At 34.3% G+C, this 18,893-nt stretch overlaps 2 protein-coding genes and 1 pseudogene across 2 annotated transcripts; all 3 read right to left on the bottom strand.

Moving 5' to 3' along the window:
* Positions 1-733: 733 nt before the first annotated feature.
* On the bottom strand, positions 734-1,498 carry LOC149149078 (pentatricopeptide repeat-containing protein At4g02750 pseudogene; annotated as a pseudogene).
* Positions 1,499-1,618: 120 nt separating this feature from the next.
* Positions 1,619-2,635, bottom strand: LOC149149077 (pentatricopeptide repeat-containing protein At3g24000, mitochondrial-like). The gene has a single exon (XM_089442383.1). The coding sequence runs from the start codon at positions 2,633-2,635 to the stop codon at positions 1,619-1,621; it is 1,017 nt and encodes a 338-aa protein (XP_089298509.1).
* Positions 2,636-15,920: 13,285 nt separating this feature from the next.
* LOC149149076 (uncharacterized) lies at positions 15,921-16,229 on the bottom strand. The gene has a single exon (XM_089441614.1). The coding sequence runs from the start codon at positions 16,209-16,211 to the stop codon at positions 15,921-15,923; it is 291 nt and encodes a 96-aa protein (XP_089297740.1). The 5' UTR covers positions 16,212-16,229.
* Positions 16,230-18,893: the final 2,664 nt, after the last annotated feature.

Genomic DNA, 18,893 nt, shown 5'->3' with positions numbered 1-18,893 from the left:
TGTGCGAAAACTCAAATCAGAAAAACTTAAAAGTTCACGTTCATCACTTTCAAAAATGTTTAGCCACAAGCTTTCTTCTGTTAATAGAAATTATTAGATAGGCTTAAGATGCATGAGCAGAAAAACAATTGTTTAACAGAGATCCAAAAATCTATGAGAGAAGAACCGAATAATACAAGAGCTTCTGTCAGAAGTAGCAGACATACCTAGGCATCAAAGATATTCAGCAGTTTCATTGTTTCTTGTCAATGTGATAGAAATCAAACTCTTCTAATATGTTTATACTAAGAATGGCATGAAAAGTTGTCCTAAAGGTGACATGCCATTTGAGAAGTGTTCTCGCATACATCCTGTGCCTTGATTTAAAAATAAACAGGTCTGTGTCATTGATGGCACCGTTTATATATCAGATAATATTTGCAGTTTTGAACCTGTTGTCATTTCTCCAATATTACACCATAAATGAAGAATTAATGAATGAGGGGAGTTTAAATTATTATCATAGATAAATCATAATCCCCAGAAAATCAAATTCCATAATTGAGATAATGGAATCAGTATGCATCGAGAGTAACAATTTCACTCCCGATGATCTTGTAAGGGTACTTGATGGCAATGTGGCAATCACAACAAATTCAAAGGTTTGTGACTGTACAAGTAAGCAACCATGGAACTGTGTTGTCAAGCCCTAAGGCAACGTCCAGCTTCTCACTGTGGTGACAAAGAAACTCTGTTACTTGCGCTGCTCCTCCACATCAAGCAGTACAGATTTTGTGTCAGGCATATATCCTGCCTCCTTCATCCGCTTAGACAAGTGATCCAACATTGCATGGATTCTATATGACTGTGGGTGAGATCTATCTCCTACAATAAATTTGTGCACCACATTCTTGATTTCAATCCAACTACATCCAAGATTCTTCTTTACCTCCCTATCTTTCATCATTCTTCTCACCTTTGCAACATCATCCCACTTGCCTGCAGCAGCATAAATATTTGACAGCAAGACATAGGCAGCTGCATTTTGAGGTTCCAAATCAAAAAGGTGTTCTGCTGCACGTCTGCCTATATCAAGGTTTCCATGGACTCTGCAAGCACCAAGCAAGGCCTTCCACAGAATAGCATCAGGCTCATAGGGGATGGAGTTGATAAGGTCCTCTGCTTCATCCAAGTGCCCTGAACGACCAAGAATATCTACCATGCAGACATAGTGCTTCACTCTTGGTCTAATACCATGATGCTGACTCATGGAAAAGAAATAGTGCCAGCCTTTGTCCACTAGGCCTGTATGACTACATGCAGCCAGAACACCAAGAAATATAACGTGATTTGGAGTCAAGCCTGCTTGTTGCATTTCTTCAAAGAGTAGTAATGCCTCCCTGCCATGTCCATGCTGAGCATACGCTGATATAATTGTGGTCCACAAGACCGTGTCAGGTTTATAAATTTTATCAAATGATAGCTGTGCATCATCTAGGTTCCCACATTTAGCATACATGTCAACTATGACACTTCTCACAAAAACATCTGACTCGAATCCCACTTTGATTATTTGAGCATGAACCTGTTTGCCCTGTTCCAGGGTTGCTAGGTCAGCACATGAACTTAAAACAACTGCCTAGGTGGAGTTATTAGGTTTCACACAAGATTGTCCCATTCGAGAAAAAAGCTGCAACGCTTCCTCATCTTGTCCACTCTGAACATATCCTGTAAGGACAACAGTCCTTGATATGACATTTGCCTCGGGCATTTTCTCAAATAGTACACGAGCATCAAATATTTTTTTATTCCGAGCATATCCCACAATCATCACATTCCAAGATTCCACATTTCTTTCAGGCATTTCATCAAAGAGTTGTCGTGCCTCATCTGTTCTTCCATTCTCTGCATATCCCACAATCATAGAATTCCATGACAACACATTACTTTCACACATCCTCTCAAAGTATAGGCGTGCATCATCAATTTCCCCACATTTCGCATACATACTAACAAGGACATTGCCCACATTTACATTTGACACAAAACCAGTTTTGACAGTGTGAGCATGGATTTGCTTGCCATCTTCAAGGGCTGCTAGGCTCGTGCATATGCCCAGGACACAAGTTAGGTTGGACTGGTTAGGCATTGTACCAGTACTAAGCATCCGGGCAAAGAATTCCAATGCATCTTTGACATACTCATTCTGGGCATATCCTGCGATAACTGAAGTCCACGAAACTACATCTCGTTCAGGCATTGTATCAAACAGTTGCCGTGCATTATCTATGCTTCCACATTTGGCATACATGTTAATTGCTGCATTACCCACAGAAATATCAAATTGAAAACCCATTTTAATACTGTCAGCATGGACCTGCTTGCCTGGTAGCAAGACTTCAAGGCTGGCACATGCACTCAAAACACCGGTGAATGTAAATTGGTTTCGGTAAACACACCCCTCATGCATACAGGAAAAGAGATCCAATGACTCTTGAAAACATCCATTCTTGGCATATCCGGTAATAACCGAAGTCCATGACACAACATCTCGTTTGGGCATTTTCTCAAATAATTGGCGTGCATACTCCATGCGTCCAATCTGAGCATATCCTGCTATCATTGTATTCCATGAAACTACATTTCGTTCAGGCATTTTGTCGAACAACTTTTGGCCGTCCTCTAATTACGCCGTAATGAGAAAGACATCCCTAAAATGTGACGTGTGCGATCCTGAGCCATTGATTATGTGTGTTAGATGATTGGAGTGTTTTCTGCCGTTCGTTTAATCTGTTTTTTTCATAGAAAAATGGTTTTTTTCCCATGGTAATGGGCCATGAAAAGCCAGGACTGGCCTGCTGGCGATGAGACTCTTCGCAGAGACTGCCTGCTGGCGATGAGACTCTTCTGCTGGCGATGAGACTCTTCGCAGAGACTCTTCATGTCTTTCTTCCCTGCATGCGTAGCCTTGTGCTGTTATATCAATAGCAACCCTGTGCGCATGGAAAAAAAATGACGTGTCTTGAGTTTGACAGAAACTTGGAAGAAAGCCGTTTCGAGGATTTTGTATCGTGAGAGAACAACGCTGTTTTGTATGGAGTCAGGCGGTAGAAAATGATGATGAACACAGATAGCCGATATGAAGCAATGGAGAAGGAAGAGAAAGGGTTTAATTGAATCTGTACCATTTTCAGAGAAATTAATGTTCAGTAGTGGTCGTTGTTACTGTCACAGTGAGTTCCTCGTATTCATAATTTCTTTCATTTGTTGTTATTGTTTGCTAAATACATTTTTATACCTTAAACAATTAAGATTCATTGCCATACTATTCGACTCTCTTATGGTTCTTTATATAATGAATGAGATTTCGTATTGTCCATCTAATGGGTTAATGGTTGTTTGTACCTTCAGTCTGGTTATGATGTTAATGGGCTTTTTGTATCCTCTCTGTCTTTTGTATTCATCCTATTATGATGATAACTGTTATCGGTTTGAAATAACCCACTATCATTTTCAGATTGAAAATGCGAAAATCCATTCTCATCTTTCTCCTTATTTGGTTGAGGTACCATTCATTTACAAATGTATGCCCTAAAAAGTATGTACGGTTAATGTTATTCATGAGGAGCAGTTATAATTAATTAAGTTTAGTTTTGTTTACTTCTGATCAGATCACAGGGTATGTTGGAGTGATTTTGCTTTCCTTAGTTTTGTGTTGGGGAATATTTCTTTCACTGTTGGAGTGAGTTTGCCTGCCCTAGGTGTTGGGGAATATTTCTGAACGAAAGCTGGGTAAACTTCTTGAAACATTTGGGCGAACACTTCATCCATCATCAGGGCGAGACAGCTGAAGTGAGATAGAAGAGAGGAAGACCATGTGTGTACTTCTTGAAACATAACATTTGGGCGAACACTTCATCCATCGTCAGGGCGAGACAGCTGAAGTGAGATAGAAGAGAGGAAGACCATGTGTGTACTTCTTGAAACATTTAGGTGAATACTTTACCCATTATAAGGGCCAGACAACTGATGAGCTTATGGGAAATGGAAGAGAGCGAGGCCATGATTATATCGCATTGAATCCAAGATAAATCTGTAGGAGAGAATTTGAACGTTGGAAAAATTAGAAGAGGGCAAGAGAACCAGGTTGTGGTTTCTTAAACCTAAATTAATTAGTTTTAAGAAAGATGTTAAATTAGAGAAGGGGGAGGATAAAATTAAGTTTGCCCTAAACTTTGGATGGTTTAAGAAGTCCACAGTTTTCTTTCCGAAGTACTCTCCCCATGAATTTTGACTGTGAATATCTGCATACCTTGGTTTTTTTTTTTCCATACTATAACCTGAATAGTGGAACTTTTGACTTTGAAATTTTTCCTTTATTTGCTTTCTCCGGTTGATGAATTTTGTGATATATATCTATTCTGAATGGTGGAAAATGTTTTTTAACTTGCTCTGGTTGATGTATATATTGATGGTCTCACCATTTTGATGACAGAAGTGTTGGGAAATGGAACTTCATAATGATTAATGACACAGAATCTGTTATGGAAGAACAAATAAGAATTTGTTGTGTAATCAGTTATCTTTTCCATTAATGTGCTCAACATGAATGTAGTATCAACTTGGCTGCTTTTATTGAAATTTTGGATTATGTAGAATGTATTGAGTTAGAGAAATACACTACAAGAAAGGCAATGGTGTAAGGATGACATTGGAATTCAAATGAATTACATGTAAAATAAACAGACATAACAGATTTTATGAAGGTAGATGACTGTTTGGATCCAAGTGAGCTACATCTTAGAAAACCAGAGCTGGGAAGTATATGAGGACACTAACTCTTTTAGAAACCCAGATCTGGGAAGTATACGAGGACTAACTCTTTCAGTCACTGATCTGTCAAACTTGCATCATTCAGAAAGGATAACCTGTCTGACTCTTTTTAATAGCAACAGATTTTCCAAACTTACATCATCCGGAAAGAATTGTTTGACTGTTTTTAGTAAAATGGTAATTAGTTTGGGAGGGGAGCTTTTTTCTATTTCCATTTTTAATTAGGGTTGTAATTTATGAAATAGAACTAGCAATTTACTGAAAGCATGTGGTTTCTTTTGAAAAATAGATATTTCAACAGTGGCACTGCGTTGAAATCTTGTTTAACGTTCACATAATTTTTTAATAGAATGACATTTATATGATGGATTAGCTATAATTGATGTGTGTGGTTGCATATATTATTTATTTCAATTAAATTTTTGTAGAACGAGTGATTATTATTTTGTTTCACATATATTATTAATTGTTTATTTATTAATAATTACGTCGTAAGGCGTTCCTCTCAGAAAGACATCCCTATAATGTGATGTGTGCGATCCTAAGCCATTGATTATGTGTGTTAGATGATTGGAGTGTTTTCTGCCGTTCGTTTAATCTATTTTTTTCATAGAAAAACGGTTTTTTTCTCATGGTAATGGGCCATGAAAAGCCAGGACTGGCCTGCTGGCGATGAGACTCTTCTGCTGGCGATGAGACTCTTCGCAGAGACTGCCTGCTGGCGATGAGACTCTTCGCAGAGACTGCCTGCTGGCGATGAGACTCTTCTACTGGTGATGAGACCCTTCGCAGAGACTCTTCATGTCTTTCTTCCCTGCATGCGTAGCCTTGTGCTGTTATATCAATAGCAACCCTGTGCGCATGGAAAAAAAATGACCTGTCTTGAGTTTGACAGAAACTTGGCCCGCCGTTTTCCACGCTCTTCCAGATCATTAAAAATATATAATTCGAACAATTACGTTGCAAATCGTCTTTAAAAAGTTTTATATTCAAGCACTGTTATTTGCTAAGCGAAACAATTTTGTTTTGTTTTCATACGGTTTTAAGGCGATTTCAATTCTTGTTCTTGGCAACTATTTCCATTCCTAGAGTTGGGCAGCCCGAGGGTATTACAGAGGTATTTATGGTCTAAACTTGTCAATTTACGAATCATAATTTATTTGTCTTCTGTAAATGTAACTTGGTTAACTATACGTTGTCTGAATTAATCTGGGTTTCTTAAGACATTGGGTTAATCACCACTCTATTTTGTTAATCATCAACTAATATGCTCAAGATTCTTTAATGAAGAGATTTGTTTTGGTTTGTACTTTTATCTTCAAATTTAAATTCATTAACCTTTGACTCACAGCGTGTCGTGCCGTAGATTAGAATTGTGATCACAATGTATGCCGAATGTACATTAATATTTTAAATGGAGTTTCCTTGACAATATGAAACCCCATCCAATAAAAGAGGAGTTTCCTCCACCAAATAAAGAGGAGGCTCCTAATATGTAGCCAAACACAACAATCAATTGAAATTCAAGATGTTTAACATTTATGAATATCAAGTTGTCATCCTAAGATATAGCTGAGGAAGTTTTCACAAATAAAGATGACAACATAAGATGTGGCCAACAACATCAATCACTTCAAAAAATTGTTAGAGATGCTAGCACCTGTTGAGGCACCAATTCAAAATGTACATGCAGTCATCGCCTTGCTTGCATTACTAGCATAATCTTATGACAATCTGGTCACTCCATTTGACATAGAACACAGATCACCATAATAATGCAAGAGAAGACATGAAAGAAATATTCAAGGTTGATAAAAAAAAACACAGTTTTCTTTCAGCTAGTAGGAACAAGAAGTTCGAGAAAAAGGTTGTTGATCTGACACAAAAATGAGATTCACTTGCAATTATATTTTTCGTTGCTAAAATAGCAAGGTATAATTCATTTATTGCAGAAAGCAATGGCACCACACCAAAGGAGCATTGGAAAATGTTTTCAGTTGAAAAGGAGGATAAAGCGAATGTGGCAACATACTTTAGGTAGTCTGAGCCTACTTCTTACATCAATGCTCCACCTGTTGGCGCCCTTGCATTTTTCCGTGGTAATCCTTTTTAGCAAGCATGTGAAAATTAATGTGCACCAAATCCCTCTCAAAGAATTGAATATATTTGTACTCAAAATCTCACCCCAATGAAAAGCCCAAATAAACCATGCACCTGGGAAAGTGCACAGGCAGGCACAGTGGATGCAGGAAGCTTGCAATGGCGGTGGTTTAGGATTATCTAATTTTCATGGCCTCCATAGCTAAGTGGGTAGTACACAATCAAGCACACTGGATGCAGGAGCTTGAGTTTGCAATTGTAATGGCGGTGGTTTATTGTACTTTTTTTCAACTAAAAAAATTGTGTTTGGAGCAGTTTTCAGATATATATAATTTTGCTTGAGATTGGACCGCGTTTGGAGCAATTTTCAGATATATATAATTTTCTTTGAGATTAGACCTCCCTACTTAACTATTAACCATTAAACCACGTCCTAAAAACTATTGAAGATGTCTGAATGGCTAAGTGGTTCGTTATAAATCTGGTAACTGGTTACGATGCAATGGGAAAACACCTTCCGTGTCGCTTGAACCTGTGCCCAAATGGAGACCTTGAATGTATATGTTTCGCAAGACGCTGGGAGCTGCCAATGCAGACAATTTATAGCAGCACAAGGTGGGATTTGTATGCATGGGCCTTCCGGGCACCTGCCAAAATGGTGGACGTCAATGTTCACAGAGTATAATTTACCTTACGCCTAAGGCACAGCCCACCGGGATTCAACACCTCAAGCGGACTTGCGAGGTGAACAAGCACCGTGAGCAGGAGAAACGAATGCTCGAGAGGACCTATTCCGGTTGTGCGAATGGAGCAAATGAATGTTTGGTGCGAGGGATTGTTTGAAATTGCATGGGTGTTGGTTGCCAAAATGGTGGATGTCATTGTTCACAGAGTATAATTTACCTTACGCCTCGGTCACAGCCTGCCAAGATTCAACACTGTGAGCGGACCTGCGAGGTGAGCAAGCACCTTGAGCGGGAGAAACGAATTCTCGAGAGGACCTGTTCCGGTTGTGCGAATGGAGCAAATGAGCAAGCACCGTGAGCGGGAGAAACAAATGCTCGAGAGGACCTGTTCCGGTTGTGCAAATGGAGCAAATGAATGTTTGGCGCGAGGGCTCATTTGAAATTGCGCGGGTGTTCGTTGCCAGCGCAGCGGGTGCTAGCTCCGAGGTGGTGGGTCAAAAAAGTGTTAATTAGTGTCATATGTTATTGATGGCTTTAAATAGTGTTATATGTTATCCATTGCCTTACGGCGTTTTCTTTGCAACGTCTGGTGCAAATGCTAGTGATTAACTCAATACACTTTTAAATATTAATATAAATATCTTTTCTAGTATTTATGTATTATATTCTTTCATGTATGCATTGTTTTTCCCTTATTTCGCTGCTTTTCCCTTATTTCGCGTTTATTAAACTAGATTACCTACGAAACCATGTTGCGATTTTAAAAATAAACATGTTTTCGTATTAATGTTTTGATTTATTACATGTGTATTAAATTTTTTCATATGCGCTCGCATGATCTTAAATTAACCTTTTACTTCTTAAAGAAAGTTACTTGTATTATTTTTTCCCATTTATATTTAGTACTCGTTGAACTGGAAACATGCTACGATTTAAAAATAAATACGTTTTCTTATCAATTTCTGATTTTATATTTTATATTTCATGTGTACATGATTTTAAATTAATTTTTTATTTCTTAAAGAAATTTACTTGTATTTTGTTTCTCTCTTATATTTAGTGCTCATTGATCTTGTAATTTTTTTTTTCTTATATTTTATATTTGTTAATCGGGTAGGTTTTTTTAATCTAATCATACCATTTGACCTTACTCATTATGATGAATTTGGAAATCCAGGGAGTAATAAAGACTTTGAAAATATTCAATATTTCTCTCCAGATGAAAGTATTCAGAAGAAAAAAAGACATATATATATATATATATATATTCTAAATTTTGATAATATTAGATATGAATGATTCTTTCCAATTTGATTTTGATAGAAAAAGATATTTTTTTCTTCAAAATTTAACATTTTTTTTGGATATTACAGTTTTGTTTAACCCCACTCATTATGATGAATTTGGGATTCCACGGAATACTCAAAACTTTGAAAATATTCAATATTTACATCTAGATAAAAATATAAAAAGGTAACATATCATGCAGTGCTTATTATTTCATCTTGTAAAACAAAGTATTATGTCTACATTTTTTATTTGATTTTTTTTCTAAATTTTTATAATATTACATAGGAATCATCCTTTCCAATTTGATTGTGACAGAAGAACTACTGAACAACTACTGAACAGACGTAGTTTTTTTTCTCAAATTTTAATGACTATTTTTGTGATATTACAATTATGTTTGACCACACTGATTATGATGAATTTAGGAATCGATGATGAATTTGTGAATCTAGGGAATACTGAAGACTTTGAAAATATTCAATATTTCTCTCGTGATGAAAATATTCAGAAAGGAGCCACATTATTTCATCTTGTAAAACGATGTATTATGTCTACATTTTTAATTTTGTTTTATTTTTCTAATTTTTTTATAATATTACATAGGAAAAATCCTTTCCAATTTGATTGTAACAAAAGAGCTGTTGAATATTATTGAGAGCCCATACATAGACTCCTTTTTCTCAAATTTTAACAATTGTTTTTCTGATATTAAAATTTTGTTTCTACATTTTAATTGCCGATATGGAATACTGAAAGGAGGTATTAATTGAAAATTTCCCATTTCATTCAAAGATTCTAAAAAATGTTCGACCCTTTAGATTTGAATGTCAGTTTAGGATGTTGCGAAATAGATTTATATAGATTGAAAATACAAGAACAAGGACACTTTATGCCAAGTTCTATTGAATGTAATCCTCGGCATTATAGAGGAAAATAGATATCTATAGTGTAACGAGACATATTTGGAGACTACTTTCTTTTATCAAAATGATGGAAAAAAAACTACCAAATATTAGGATCGTATGATATTAAAGATTAGGGTTACTCATCGAGGAGGATTTCATTGATTCAGTTGGATAGGTGTTCAAGTCTCGTCATGAGTATTAAATGTTGTTGTTAATTCAGTTTAGCTTAAACAGTTCGACAATGTTGGTTATGGATCACGTTGTTCATCTAATGTTTATGGTTTTCATGGCATTCAGTTGATATGGGTTTGTACATGGCTTTCGACTTGTGTCCACCAATAGTTCTGCCATGATTTGTCGATGACATGTGTCATGTCATTGCCTCGTAGGTTGATCATCATTATGGGTTGTCATCCACATTGCAAGGTTTGATATGGTTTGTCGACATAGGTTATGATCATGTGATATTGGTACAAATGTAGCTTTGTGACGAAGAAAAGGTACATAGGTTATTTTGTGAAACCTAAACCTAATACAAACCTAATGCTAAAAACCTAAACCCTAAGTGCATTAACCTAACACCTAAGCCCTAAACCATTTATCAAAGCCTATATTCATATGTTAAAAAATTGTAAAATAAATATAAAACCAAGACCATAGGCCTTGACCATAACCGCGTCAGAGGTTGGCTTCCAGATGTAACTGCTGGGGAGTTGTCACATGCGGGTGGTTAACAAAGCTGTCGCTGAAACCGTCGGGATAGCCACTAGATGTCAGGTCGTCGTTAGACCGCCCTTTTCACATGTGGGTGGCCAACCTCCTCAGCTCGATTAGCAAGTTGCCAATGGACCTGTCGTTATTATAAAGTTTGTTTATGGTTCTTTTTGTTGAAGTTGTTAAAACAACAAATGTGATGTGTCATGGAACCACAAGACCAAGTTCCAAAACTCATCCTGAGGCAACCAAATTCACCCTGAACTTAGCCAAGGTGGTTTTCATGAACCGAGAGGCTTTTAAAGACAAATTTTTCCTTCATTGATGAGAAGAGTGGTTTTTTTACTTTTTGCTTATAGATTCTTGAGGTCCTAGGAAATTTTGTTTTTAGTGTTATAGGAGCATCCGGGGTCGGAATTGGAATCCGTAAGAGGTGTTGGAAAGCTGGTTCAGAGGACTACCTGATATATCCCATTGAGTGAAAATAATTGGCTTCATTGTGGTCATTACAAAATGTAAGTCTGTAAATGTAGTAGCTGCGTAGAAAGAAAGCAAGAAATCCACTTCATAGATAAGAGAATTCACCCATCTAACACATATTCTTACCACTCCCCCAAATTATGAGTAGTGAAAGAAAACAAGAACTCCACTTCATAGATCAGAGAATTCACCCATGTAACACATATTCTTCCCACTTCCCCAAATTATGAGTAGTGTTGTGACATAGAATAGAAATAATAATTATCACTCAAACTCCCTGTCTCTGACAATGTATATGTATAATAATTCCACCTCGAAGAAACGGTTTCAAGCTTAATGGTTTGTACCAAAAAAAGTTAAAAATAAAATTGAATCAGTGAATATTATTACATGTTTTTTTAAAATGTATTTATGTTTAACTAATATATTTATTCATTTAATAATAATAATAATTTAGTTATGTTTTATGATTTTGAGATGTATAATGAAGATGTAATTTTGATATGTTTATCAATGTTTATGAATCGTTTAATTTATATGATCATCCTAATTTAATTATAATTAACTCAACGCACTTTTCAATACTAAAATCATAGAACCATACATGTTTATAATTCACAGACTGGATTTCCTACAAAACCATGCTGCAATTTAAAGAAAACAAAAAATTTCTATCAATTTCTTGTTTTAGTATTTTTCTATTGTATTCTTCCATGTGGGCATGATCTTAAATTAACCTTTTATTTCCTACAAAAATTTACTTGTATTTTTTCCCTCTTAATTTATCTTAAATTAATTAATTATAGAAAACACATATAATATTAGGTATGTGGTATTAAGTCGTGGTATTGGCCCATGGTAATATAAGAGGAGTTATTTACAAGTTAAGAATTTCCATGATAAACTGAATCAATGAATATTGTTACATGTTTTTTTTAAATGTATTTATATTTAACTAATATATTTACTCTTTTAATAATAGTAATAATAATAATTTAAAAATAAAATCACAATTTAGTTAATTTTTATGATATTGAGATGCATAATGGAAATGTATTTTTCATATGTTTATCAATGTTTACGAACCATTTAATTTATATGATTATCCAAATTTAATTATAATTAACTCACCATACTTTTCAATACTAAACATAGAATCACATATCTTTATAATTCACATAGCCGATTACCTACAAAAGTATGCTGCTATTTTAAAAATAAAAATGTTTTCCTATCAATTTCTATTTCTTGTTTTAGTACCTGTGATTGTATTCTTTCATGTGTGCATAATCTTAAATTAACCTTTTATTTCCTAAAGAAATTTACTTGTATTTTTTTCCCTTTTAATTTATCTTAAATTAATTAATTAAAGAAAATATCATATCAAAACATATAATCTTAGGTATGTGGTATTAATCTGTGGTATTGGCCCATGGTAATATAAGAGGAGTTATTTACAAGTTAAGAATTTCCATGATAAACTGAATCAATGAATATTATTACATGTTTTTTTTAAATGTATATATATTTAACAAGTATATTTACTCTTTTAATAATAATAATAATAATTTAAAAATAAAATCACAATTTAGTTAATTTTTATGATATTGAGATGCATAATGGAAATGTATTTTTGATATGTTTATCAATGTTTACCAACCATTTAATTTATATGATTATCCTAATTTAATTATAATTAACTCACCATACTTTTCAATACTAAACATAGAATCATATATCTATATAATTCGCATACCCAAGTTTGATTAATAAAAATCCTTCAATGTCTTTCAATACTCTCCCTGATTCAACCTCACTCCATTAAATTCACCCACAATCTCGATTTTCTACACTCCTAACCGTTCTCATGGACGAAAACTTTGATGCAATAAAATAAGACACAAAGAAGTCTCAATTTGATATAGCAATTACAATGCCAATTCTATATATTTCCATGAATATATTCAATCATGAATTCTTGGATAACTTTCCTAAGAATGATAATTCCTCATCTGCATGATTTGGAGACACCTTAATTATGGTCTTATGATGGGCATAAACATTGGTGTTTCCTCTCTCAGGTATCACACCATTTAGCTGCAAGTAAATGAACTCAATGTAGAGGAACCCATTTCAATTTTAGGAAACAAACTTGCAAATCCATCCATACATGTCACAAACACACTCATCAGCCTAATAAATTTTGTGTTATCTTGCTGGGACAAGTGTAGCTCTCTTCCTCTGCTCCTGATTAGCTTCTACTTTGGGAAATAGATCTTTTGGCTCTCTAGACTCCCACTCTAGCTTCTTCCACTAAAACCTGACTTCTTCTCAGCAAATACTAATATCCCTCTAAAGGTATGTGCTACCTCTCTTCACTACGTCAATATTTATGTGGAGTACACTCCATCTCTACTATGCACTCCCCAGATCTGGAGAAACTACCTTCCAAATACTATCTTTACCCCTTACTGCAACGAATTACTTCAAATCTCTCTTGCGTCACTCCCTTCAAAAATTTGATCTCTGAGATCTTACTCGATGTTCTCTCCAAATTCCGAGTAAGCCTACTCTTATAATCATTCAGTTGAGAACCAATGACCCAGATTAGATTCTAATCAATGACTCAAATAATTTTTTATTGATCCTTGTCTTCTTCTAGAAGTTTCACCCATAGATTGATTAATACAATTTAATTATTTTAATTTCTTAAGCTTAGACTCAGGGACCCATTAAAAATAATTAGTTATTTTAATAAAACTGTCTCGAGGTGGAATTTCCCAAAATGATTTCTACGTATTATGGAATACATGTGCCCAAGCCTCCCTACAATTTTTGAAGCTTACAACACATCAGATACTATCAGAAATCAACAATTTACACCTTTATAAGTCATGCTAGCCACATATTCTAGGAATCAAAAGTGCATATCATCACATTTATATTCATATCATCACTAAGTTTGAAATCATCCTTTTCACAAAGTGTGGTATGCATGACATCTACAATTTAGCATGGAAATTAGAGAACCAATAACATATTGGAATCTTCCATTCCTATCATTTGAAATTATGATGTCAACACATTCATACAATGCACAACCATCATCAAAATTATATAGTAGAGCCCCACTTCCTTCTCGCCAAATAATGAAGGTGATCCATTACTTGTGTTAACATTTCCAAAAAAAATAAATATTACAATTGATCATGACATCTGCAATATGGGTAGTGAAACGGTTTTCACACTAGAATACAAGTGTACACGTCAGCTTCACATTTTTGACCTTTTCTATGGTCCATAAGGCCAAAAGTGTGAGCTTTTCAAACTTAAAACAAAATAAATACTTTTTCAAATTAGGGCGCATTACTAAACATTAAAACCAACTATTCACATTAAGAAGTTGTGTTTTGAGAAAGATACAAGTTCCTTTTATTCCATTTTATTTCTAATGATAGACTAGTCAATTGTAGTCATAGGTCGTTATGGTAAATTTCTAGTGAGTATTCTAAGTGAGTGATGAGTCATTCCTAAAAAAAATACTCATTTTACTCTCTAATATTTAGTTTTGAGCTATTTCAACTAATGTATTTCAGAATCATATATTTGGAGAGCATTTTCTAGGCAATGTAAGGAAATGTCACTTGATAAATAGGTTTAGATGTTTCTAAATTTACATTGTTATCATATTAATATAAATATGTCCCAAAAGTAAAAATAATATTACACATGTTTTAATGAATTCAATGATTAAGAAATAGAGTAAATTAGAAAAATAAAAGCATTTGTTACCACTTTATGTATACTTTTATTTCATTCTTCCTTCTCAACATCTATAGTTGTATTCAAATGAGAAATCTTTGATGTCGAACATTATTAGATATAGGAAGAATGAATCTCATACAATAGATATGATGTAATAACTTATTATAATAAGGTTGTTAGGTACAAATTCTCTCAATTTTCCTATATTACTATAGTCATTACTAAGAATTTTGTTGAACAATATGTCAAGTAGTCCAAATCATATGTATGAGTTCCTTGTTTCATTCAAAGCACATGTCATTTCTTCAAAATAAGTTACAATGAGAAACAAAAAAAGAATGAAAATATTTAAAGATGAACATGCAATACTATGAATCATTTAGTTCATATCTTAGAGTTGATTCATGACTAAATTTACATGCATCCCATGTATAGTTCTTTTATGATATACCAAAAGGGTTAAGAAATATATATATATATATATATATATATAAATTTTTATTACACAATTTTTAGAAATATTAATGGACCAAAATTAAATGTTGAAATTAAGTTTCATTTTATATCATTTGAATAGATATTCAATTTATTACAGAAAAACATTATGAGATATGTTAAATTTTTAATTATTAATTGACATCTTGACCTCAAACCATGTCTTTATATTTGATCCAAATCATTTAGAAAGTGGTGAACACTATTTATATCATAAGAATTAATAGATGATTTCGTTTAGGCCAAAATGAATTTTTAATATATTAGTTTAAAAAATATCAATATAATGAGAAAAATAAATATTAATTAAATTTTAAAAAATACTATTTTTAGGTTTTAATAAATAATACTATTGTGTTTATCACTACTAATATCACGACTAATAATATAAATGTGTTCAAATACTATTCAGATAAAAGAGACATTCATATCATCCTGCGTAGGTAAGTAACCGTAACCATTATTTTAAAACTTATACCGCAAGGTTTACAAAATTTTATTGAGATTGAGATAACAGAAATGTTTTGCCAAATGATTACATTACATGAATTGCATTTATTTATTTACTTGCTAGGAGGTGATGAGAACCTAAGGTAAAAGCAAGCAGACCACATTAGTGATGTGCATGTGCTCCTGGTGAGATTTAATAACACAAAATATGAGACCAGGGAGATTAAGCATGCGGGATAGGACGAAGGCGATGGGCATGGGGAGGTGGAGATGGAGGGCAGTGAGAATGAGGGGGTACAGGGTAGCCCGGCTTGTGGCACCCGGATGCAGCCTTTGTCGACCCTTCTGCCAATCTTCCAGAACCTACTTCTTCGTTAGACTTAGCGGCAGCAGCTTCAGCTTCAGCTCCAGCGTGTGTCACCAGAATCGTCGAAGTTAACAACAGCATTGCTACTATTGATATCCAGCACAACCGCGCCATTTCCGTCTTCTTGGATTTCATGGCCATGGCCATCTTGTTGATATAAAGTGAAAATAAAATGATGAATTCTAACTCTACTTGCAGAATGTATAACGGAATCGATAATAGAAAAAGGAATTGCGAATTGCGTTTTGTGATTGTAGACAACACACCGGCATGGCATGGAGGGCTTACAATCGGTCGAATTCAGTGAAACTCAACCCGAAATCGTGTCAAAGCGAAACCCGACTTTCTCACTCTCCGTTACGGTTAACATCTACTTGTGCGTGATACTTGTCTCCAATCTGTTACATGAATCCCCAGTATTTGATTTTGCGTGTTAATCTTTGACTCTTGAAATTTAGAATCTGATTTCAACTTGCACGATGGTGGAATCCTTGTTGCCGGGAATGAAAAGAAGTGCGGACCAATTCAAATTTAATTTATTGTAAAAGCCTTCATGGTAATTTCTTAACTAGGTTTTTTTATCCAATTTCTTAACTTTATTATCTATCACTTAATAAAATAATTTTGGTAAGTAAGCACCTACTGGGATTTGAACCAGTAACCTATCACAAGGACTGCCTTAACGTGCATCTATTCACCGTCTATCCAAAACACCATGCACTTATTGCTTAATAAACATTATTTTAATTATGTTGGTTCAAATCTATATTTGGAAATTTGGGAATGGATGGTTTGTGAATGCAGGTATGGATCTTTTATTGAATGTGATGGTTCTCTCACGATGATGTTTTTTTAAGATGCAATGAACCCGTAACTTTGACTTGTTTTGCTGGCAAGAGTAAAGATATTCTTTGGTGAAATGGGTGAAGAGCTCACTGACCATTGTGTTTATTGGGAATCATAGTGATGTTGTTTAGTAAAATGACTATATCAACAAGATTTAGTTGTTCCATATGCATTTATCTTAAAAGCATGACCGCAACTTTCTCATACTTCGATGATACTCTCTTTTTGGGTGCTTTTTTTTTATGGGAAAGGGAATGTTAAGGTAATAAGTTTTCCACATTGGTTCATCATGGCAATTTGCATAGTTTTGAGATATCATAGTTGTAATCATATATCTATAGTTACAAATTAGTTATCAAATCGAAAAAAATAAAAATGATACATATTCTTAGTGGCTTTATAATTATACATAAAAGCCTGCATTTGGATAGTCTCATAACAATACATGGAGCAAATGTGTATCGAATGTCATCTTTCTAACCACTGAGTATAGCACCACAAAGTTATATTATACATGTCTTCACAAAGGTACGACAATGTTCACTACTGATATGCTTATAAGCCAAAAACATCGAACCCCCAAAGAAGCCATTTATTTAAACATTTCCAGGACTATTTCCGAAACCTTGTATATAGGGGTATCCTCTTTTTGCAATCAACTTACCATTTAAGTTTTTAAATGCATTCATGTTTTTCCACATAGAAGGATTAACTTGAGTATCTAATATCTCTTGGTCCACTTCTCCCAAAGCTTGTTTTTTGCATTATGCTAGTTACATAAACAATTTGAAGATACTTAGTAATATAAAAAGGGATTCTATAGTTTATGAAAAGAAACAAGTATCAACACAACCATCAATGCAAACTACACTACTACATGAGGGAGGAACAAATATTGGTAATATGCTATTACAATATACCTGAGGAAACGAAAACATTGTTTTGCAGCAATTTGCAATGAGAACATTGTATGGTATGTTGTTACGTTGAATACAAATGCAAGCACTACCAACAACATCAGAGAGATCCTCCAAAGTGTTACCCCCTTCAAAAACTTGGTCCCTCATAGGATAGTCAAGAAGCTCCAAGATATTGTCCCCATCTTCTCAGACTTCCATGGTACTCCTTTAGTGGGTGCAGGAAAGAACGTTAAGATAATAATCATTCCACATTGATTCATCACGTCAAATTCTACAATTTTACGATATCATAGTCGTAATCATATCTTTATAGTTCAAAATAAGTTATTTAATAAGAAAATTAAAACGATGAATTTTTTAACCTTTTATTTATGTTCAAAAGTTGCACCAAAACAGTTTCAATGAGTAAAGAGTCACATGTTGCAACTAAAATAGTGTACTTAAGTGGAAATGTAGATGGTTTATACTTGCAAAAGATGTGAGGCTATTGTAACCAAGATGAAAAATTGGCTTCCCAGCCTCCACAGGCTTTCCAGGCACAGTTACCACATGCCCATATTCAATTGGATTCACTTGCAGTTTAGAAAAGAATAACATTAGAAGTGCATCAATGAACAATAAAAAACCCCAAAACTCCATGAAAAGGTGTTGTCATAATCATTATTTCTAATTAAATTTATGGAACACACATTTGGACTGTCAAAGGCATGAAGCGTCTCTTTCCACCCTACTTTGGTGAAGTCGAATTTAGTGGGGTCGAAGCCCTGCGAGACCTTCTACACTTGAAATTCAGTAGGAAATTTCTTAAGGTGATGTCCTCCATTTAGTTGAGCAATGAAACCATATTCGTCTGGGATGATCTACAATTTATACCCCCACATAGTCTATAGATTGAATCCATGTTAAAACGTGTCCTTAAAAACATCACCCCAAAAGGCATAACCAAATTAATGTATGTTCAATAGGAAATTTCAAGAATTTCCATCGCATTTTGTACTTTGAAATTTTATATGTTCCTAAAATTTTCCATACTTTCAATGCTTTTCTGGGATGCAATATTTTT

The sequence above is a fragment of the Pinus tabuliformis genome, chromosome 9, assembly GCF_031772625.1.
Source record: "Pinus tabuliformis cultivar Carrire ecotype Pingquan chromosome 9, CPIR1, whole genome shotgun sequence".
Classification (NCBI taxonomy): Eukaryota; Viridiplantae; Streptophyta; class Pinopsida; order Pinales; family Pinaceae; genus Pinus; species Pinus tabuliformis.
The sequence above is the reverse complement of the archived record's forward strand: the minus strand, read 5'-3'. Positions and strand labels throughout refer to the sequence as shown.